A 7737-nucleotide genomic window follows, 5' to 3' on the forward strand; every position below is an offset into this window, starting at 1 on the left:
TTGAAAGAATATCACTTCGAAATGACTTTCTATAGTTCCTTAGTCTCCGTTTAAAGTTGCTTCAGGGGCAGCAGCTGCACGGCCAAGGTAGCACGTTATGTTAGGAGCTTCTATGTAAATACGTGGGAACTAGCTTTCTAGTTGAGAAATGGTTTTCCTTGGCATCCGCTTCACCGCATTTGGTGGGGTTTGTTGAATTTAACAGAACAAGTCAAAATCTACAGAATGTAGGCAGCATGTTTTCCATTTTGGCCATCAATTTGGCTACAAAAGTTGCTGAATACCGTGAAAATTGGAAAACTTTAACCATGAAGTATTGGCGACTCCGGAATCCGTTACTTGTGCTGGCAACACGGTCCAAATGTCTGTGTTGCCAGCACAAGCTGAATGTCGTGGTGCTACAACATTCAGGTTCACGGCAGCTCTTTTGCTTGGTGCTATGCTCAAGTTTCTCGTTTGTGGCATAGAATCGAGGTGTTTCGCCCAAGCCGAAAGCGACCTTGCTGCCGATTACCTTATTTAGATTGGTCTCAAGGATTATAGCGTTGAAACCGCGGAAATCGTTGCGCTGTGCGTGCAAATGTCCGGCCTGCCTGGCGAGCCACATCGGTCTTTTTTGAAAGACGAAGAGCTTTTCAAGCGAGCCGTAGGTTAGAAAAGGGAAGTGTTTATACGTAGTGTGCCTCCGAAAGGTGCAAGCACTTGTTCGTGGTGTTGCTTTGCCGCTACACGTACAATACTTGACCGTTTTCGACCTTCACAGGCGACTCCGCACTGTGACTCGTGTTGCAGTATATCGCATAGCATCCCGCACAATATACAGGCAATAACGCCTGTCGTGCTTTCAGAAAGTAAATACGGATATGGTGCACCGATAGAATGAGGCTAAAAAGTTTTCAGATTCATGGTCAATGTGTATTGAAATAAAAAATCAAATGAGAGTTCCGTTTGTGAGTCGGGATGCACCTTTCTCTTTACACTTGGCTGATCCATGTGATAAGGTAGTTTATGCCTGATGACTGGCGCTTATTCATGCTCGTAGTACACAATGTTCGAGGTAGGGCCCATACTTGGGAACACAACAGACAACCAGCGTCCGTAGAAATTCTCAAATCGCGGTGAAGCATAAGAAGTAAATAGTCAACCGGACCAATTTCTTCCCCTAGGTTTCCGAAATTTAGTGACCATTTCCTTTTGAGCAGTGCCACCTGTATTAGTGCAAATACACAACTTGCAAATGAAACGCACCAATTGTAATGGAATTTAGCTGTGTGCACAGTGTTGGAAAACAAACTAGCGGCGCTGTGACCAGTCCGATTGCTCCACGTGTGGAATGAATGCTGTTGCAATTGCACTTAAATTTTGTGCTAGCAAATTAACTGACAACTCATCGCATTGAATGAGAAAATGGCATCTTCCGCTTACGCCGCTAAACTAAAACATGCTCTCAAAATGATATGTCGCCTTGCGGCATATCATTTTCGCTCTCATGATCAACTTCAGACCTTCCGAGCTAGTTATTGTTCCGGGTATACTGGTGCCTGCAGACAAAAGTACATTAGCGAGAATATCCCTGTTGCTTAAGACATCTGTAACACTAATTCTGGGTGTACAAAACTAAACTAACCAAACCAAATGAAACATAAGCTTACATCACTAATTTATTAAAGTGCCCGCCTAGACAAGATGCACTCCGCGATCTGAAATGCTAGCAACATATTTAAAACAAAAAAAGTTGCAGTCTCACCCGAAAGGCGAAGCATCGACTGTGATTGCAAATTAGTAGACAGCTATACGAAGTAAAGAGAGTAGTTTTATTGGCCTTATAAACTTGTAAACATTTGATTAGTTACTAAATCAACAAGCATGGTGTCACGCGCGCACAAGCAAACATGAACACATTGCCCTCAACGACCACGGAAACTCGCTGTCAGAACGCCGGAGTGAGGAAGTGCGGCATCAGGAGTGAGCAAATTGACCTTCGAGCTGCCTCTCATTTCAACGCCAACTGAGCGGCGAGAACACAGCACACACAAAGCTATCAGCCCTTTGTGCGCCTAGATGCCTAGACTCTGTCCCCATGCAGATCGGTGCACCGTATGCACGCCGTGTGCACCACATACAGTGGTGCAGGGACGATGGTATTGCCCGGCGACATCACAGCGACAAGAGGAATGCGCCTGGAGTGTCCATATAATTGCTTTTGTAATAAAAGAAAGCAGTGGTCTACACGCCTGGAATAAAGCAGTCGTCCTATGCACAAGTTTCTTATCCATGTCGCTCTAGGTTGCGTGTCGTCTGCTACTTTCGGGGCACGATGAAATTATAAATTTCTGTCTTCTGCTGTGATGACACGCCGTAACGGTACACAGCAAAATTCTTTCGACATCCATATTTTTTTTTTTTTTACTTTTTTGGGCTTGTGCGTGGCGGCGTCACGGCGTTTGAGAATTACCTAGGCAATGCTGCAGCATACGCTGTAATGTGAGAACCTGCAGCTGAACCTAGATCAGCTGGATCTAGGCATGGCCGCTTTGGGGCAAGCATTTAGTTGGCGTCGCGAATACAACTCTATAACTTGGCAATAAAAAATGATATCATACGTTGTATAAGCAGCATCTATTTAGACATCTAAAGCAAGCAAGTAGGATGTATATACACTGCTCTGAATTATGCAGCTGATTTGTGAGTAGGTCTTTTGTAAAACCCTCATATACATCGTAACTGTTCTATGTAAGCTGTGAACTCTTATATCATGTCTTAACATGATGTGATAACATAACAGATCCTGCTTACAGAATTGTGATATCTGTTTCGCTGCATACTTGTGGATTTGTAAACATTGTGCATCAACGTTATTCCTTGCGAAATCGTTAATTTTTAGAAAATTAAGAATAAACGAGTTTAGGCACTGGATCAAAATTCTGCTACCTAAATTCGGTAGAATTTGGCCTCCTCTCTTAAACACAATGAATTTCATTCACGTCGGTTGATGGGTTGTGTAAGGAACAAGGAAATGAGCGTTGGCCCCGAGGCAAGCTTACTCTTATTGTCAACTATCGACATGACTCTGTATTTCAACCAGTGACTTTGCAGTTTCTTTTTTGTTTCTCTCTCTCTTTCTTCATTTTTCAGGAGGCTCCGTGGCTGGTGTAGTGTTTGGAGTACTGTTCACACTGCTCCTGCTCGTTGGCGCCGTCTTCCTGATCATTCGGCGCTACGGATTCAGACACCCCAAGACCTTTTTCAGGTGACTGCAATACGGGCTAATGAGTTAATGTGTTTCTGCGTGTATTACCCACCACAAGAATTCAACAAGTGTAAAGCGGAGATGGACAAGCTATACGGAAATGTTGCTTTCCAGTGCAGCTTCACGGCAATGCAATTTGTATATCCGCGAAGTCGCACTGCTCTTCACCGGAGACAAAAAGCCACAGAGCACCTATTGCCAGCTTGAGAAGCACGTGTTACCTCAATGAAGCAGTGAGTGCGAAGTAACGACTTGACGCACAAAACACAAAATTGTTTTCACAGCTGCGCTTTACGTGCACAGTTCTGTAGTTAATTGTTCTTTAGCAGCATAGAACTGTTGTGCGTGGTTAATTGCACGATTTATACAAACTGCGCACGACAAATTCTGTGTGACTTATGGATGCCCGAAAGGCTGCATCACGCAAACCGTTTGTTATGCGTAATTTGCAATGCATGCACTCGCATGCGCGTAAACGTCAGCAACTAGATGCGCACTAGGGACTACCGAGAGAGTGCTGTGCTGCTCTCTCAGTGGCACTGTTACTGTTGCTCCTCTGAACCAACAGCCAGATGGGAACACAGAGCCTTAGCCGTGATTCGTGTGCAAGTATATGTCAGGGCTAGTAATGACACTCGTGCCTCAGTTGATTGATTCAATAAAGTTTATAGCAAGATCGTGGAGACCGGCAATTCTCAATCACAAGTTGCATCACCATAGGCTTAAGGGGCCATGCATACTGGCCGCCAGAATACATCGGAAAGATGTCTCTACGTGCAACAGGAAAATACCTAAGGGGAGCAAGCTTTACAGGAGAACAGTGCAGCGTGTTGGGGCTTATTCGTGCCTCTTTACAATACACTCTTAGGCAAAGTTACACCTTTTGGCTTGCCCCTTCTGCCACACAACAATAATCGTTATCTGTCTTGATGCGTTTCTTTTCTTTAACGCTGCGAGCCTGGAACGTTCCAGTAACGAACGGCACGCACGTTATCAGAAGGGGCACTCCAAAGGGTGTAAACTGTTCTATGCCGATAACGCGCGTGCCGTTCGTTACTGGAAAGTACCGGGCTCGCAGCGTTAAAGAAAGGAAACACATCAAGGCAGATAACGATTATTGTTGTGTGGCAGAAGGGGCAAACCAAAGGGTGTAACTTTGCCTAAGAGTGTAGATCGCTATAACGCTTCTCTACTGGGCTCTCGCTTATGGTCTTCCTCCGCCAGGCTCTCGGATTCTCGTCGGTTGCCACTGGTCCTCGTACGAGGTGGCTTACATGGGCACGATCGGGTATTTGTGTTTTTATTTTGTCGGAATGCAGCTAGCCCATCATAAGATCTGTGTGTTCACATAAACGGGGAAATTATAAAGTGGATCTCACCATTCTACAGGTCGGACTCCCTTTTACAGGAGAGAGATTTCAAGTCTTGGCACACACAGCCACTCTTCTCACTGGAGAGAGATAGGGAAAAAATGACAACAAGAGGAAGTTGCGAAAAATAAATCTCTTGTTTACTACCCTTTGCTTTAGAAAGGGGGAAACATAAAGATCTGAAAAAAATGTAAAGACGGAAGTGTGAACTGTTCGCGGACGTGCGGTAAAGCGCCCAACAACGGATCACTCAGCCTTTCACACAGTCGTGTTGCTTTAAACAAACACTCTATTACAGGGGAAGACCTTTACTGCCGATGGCTCGTTTCGACGATGGGCGCATTGAGCTGGAACTGGGTACCACACCCCACGATGCCCTGGTGCCATCAGGGGATGAGCCCAGCTTCGAGAACCCCTTGGCAGGACCCTTTGAGGTAATGGATGACTGCGCCACATAAGTTACCTTGTCTTAGTAAAGTAACTAACCGCTTCTGCTGACGGCTATGTTGCATTGAAGAATTCAATGCAACAAGATTTCCTACTTTTTGTTCCAAGTTCTAGGGTTTCAAAGCTGCAGACTCCTTATTGGAGGGCAACAAGTTAATTTGGCCACCTGGGGTTCTGCTTCAACCCCAAGGCACGGCACACAAGTATTTCCTCATTCCACCATCAGAATGTGGCAGCCACTGTCGTGAATTGAACCCGCGATCATTGTGCTCATCAGCAAATGCCACAGCCCCTGACCCACTGCAGTGGGCACGTGTAACATCTAGTGCAACAAGGGGAAAAAAAAAGTCAAGTATACGCACCAGACACAATTTGTTTCATCGACGAGGACAATATAGGAGCAATCCTAAAAAGCCTGAAGTTTGAATGAGGGTATCTTTCAATGAACTGCCTAATAGCTGCATGCAATGTACTACCACTTGGTGTACTTGGAAAGACATTTAAGGAGTATTGATGGTACAATTATACAAAGATTGTAAAATGCGCGACTTTGTGGAAGAAACTTTTCAGACCATGCTGAATTAACCAAGCATTACCAAGCTCAGAACTGCGCCTAAGATAATGCAACAAAATCTGCATTGCAAAACTGGAACATTTCCAACAGAACTTTGACATGTCATGCAAGATCATAAGTATGGTAAATGGCCCAAATAATCTCCATTACATTAATCTCAAGCATCTAAAATTATGGAAGTTCACAACGTCTTGTAACTGAGACCATACATGATAAAAATATTTCTAGTAGAACCAATCTATGGATGAATGTCTGTGGCAGTACAATAGCATTTGCATGAGACTTGCTACAAGACTTACCATCATAGGCATCATCAACATTATGGGCATCAAAGCAGAATTTCATCAGGCAATGTCATTACTGCAAACTCATGCACAATGTGTGTGCGTTGACAGCATTGTGGCACCATTAATGGCACTCCTGGATGACATAGGACCCAAATACCTAGATTCAGCAATTTGGGCAAGGGCCGACCAGAAAAAGCTGCTCTCCTACTTACTATAAGATCACAGTGAGAAAAAGCAACCACTATCAACACTGACTTGATGTCATGAACTTGGCACACCAACTGAGGCTGCTCACCTTTACGACAGAACTGAGCAGTTGCGTTTCCACATGCACTTCTTTCATGTTTTGTACCACACTTCAGTAGAAAAAAATGAACATTTCTTCCCTAGAAAAGAAGACTCGCCTAATAAAAGTACTGCATACTGCATTAATGCAAGTCATGGCATCATAGTGAAGCAGCTTTAAAGGGACACTAAAGCATTACACTAAATCAGTTGAGACTAATGAAGCATTGTTTGAGAACTCTGCAGGCAGTCATTTCACAAAAATAGTTTGTTTATTAGATGAGAAAATGAAGGTCCAAGTATCAGTATTTGAATTTCGCGCCGAAACCCTAGTGCGGTACGTCAGCGTGACGTCAGGGATTCCAAAGTATGTTTTCGCATTTGGGCCGCATTGGCTGAATAAAGGTTCCCGAAACTTGCCATGTTTAATATTTGGTTCCTTTAGAACACAATGTAGTCAATCTATACCGCTATATATAATTAGTAGGCCCTTGAAGGTGCTATCAAAATCCAAGAGGTCACAGCCCCCCGGTGCGGGAACTTAAGTAGGCGTCGCCACCCGTATTTCGTTCTTGCGCTTTTTCTGGCTTACCAAACGTCTTATTGTTGTAAGAGTCGTGTTTTTGGTGTTGTAGAACGGTAATTTACTGATGCAGAAGAAATCATTTTTCACTTTAGTGTCCCTTTAAGCAGTTTGACATCAGGGGGTTTCAGTAACTTGAATAACTAGGGCTTGTAGGTCAGAGCTGATTCAGCATACTATGCGAGTCCGCTTCTCTGTGCAGGCTTTTCCTCATTATGGCGCCAGTGACAAGGAAGAACCAGGGACTTTTTCAAACCCGGCATACGAAGAAGCAGGGAGTGAGAAAAGCGAAGATGAATCACAGTGATGAGAAGAAAGACAACCGACGACAATGGTAATGATGCATCAGCTTTCTTTCTTTTCTCTTTTTTTGAAGCACAATGTTTGTCCTTATTAAACACATTACTGTACAAATCATGCGCATTTGCATGTACAGTTAAACCTCATCATATAGAAATTGCATCCAACATGAAAATACCGTCATTATACGCTGATATTTGGCAAGAAACAGTTAAGATTTACTTCATTGCTCTGACTACTCACGAATGCCAAAAGAATGGAAAAGCATTACTATTGGAAAAGAGATTGCTCTTCCAATGCTAATGTCCGAGACCAGAACTATAGCACACCAGCAGGTTATGTAAAATTTGTAAAGAAACTTCATCTTTTAAGCTTTTCAAAACACACTCTTGGTTATGCCCTTGACTGTAGCAATGAATGACTGTGGCCCATTACTAACTCTGGATTCTTTGAGAGCCACATTGTCTTAAATAATATATATGTCACCTCACAGATTATGTTAACTTTTCTGAAAGGAGAAGGAATGTGACATCAGTCACACAACCTCATCTCCAGTATACCGGTTTGACTGTACAGGAAATGTAGAAGTCATCATCTGCTGAATAGAGGCTGAAAGAGTTGACATTCTTTCATTCGACCCT

General features: G+C 43.6%; 1 protein-coding gene across 4 annotated transcripts in view; it reads left to right on the plus strand.

Annotated features, from left to right (window-relative positions):
* Amnionless (amnion associated transmembrane protein) overlaps window positions 1-7737 on the plus strand; it is a 48029-nt gene that overhangs the window by 18799 nt on the left and 21493 nt on the right. For all 4 annotated transcript variants that reach the window (XM_075700225.1, XM_075700224.1, XM_075700222.1 and 1 more), the window contains exons 10-12: window positions 3136-3250; window positions 4919-5054; window positions 6999-7130. In XM_075700225.1, coding sequence (XP_075556340.1) covers window positions 3136-3250; window positions 4919-5054; window positions 6999-7103 — 356 coding nt within the window. In that variant the 3' untranslated portion in view covers window positions 7104-7130. The remainder of the gene's footprint in view (window positions 1-3135; window positions 3251-4918; window positions 5055-6998; window positions 7131-7737) is intronic.

This window comes from Dermacentor variabilis, chromosome 7 (assembly GCF_050947875.1).
Source record: "Dermacentor variabilis isolate Ectoservices chromosome 7, ASM5094787v1, whole genome shotgun sequence".
Lineage (NCBI taxonomy): Eukaryota > Metazoa > Arthropoda > Arachnida > Ixodida > Ixodidae > Dermacentor > Dermacentor variabilis.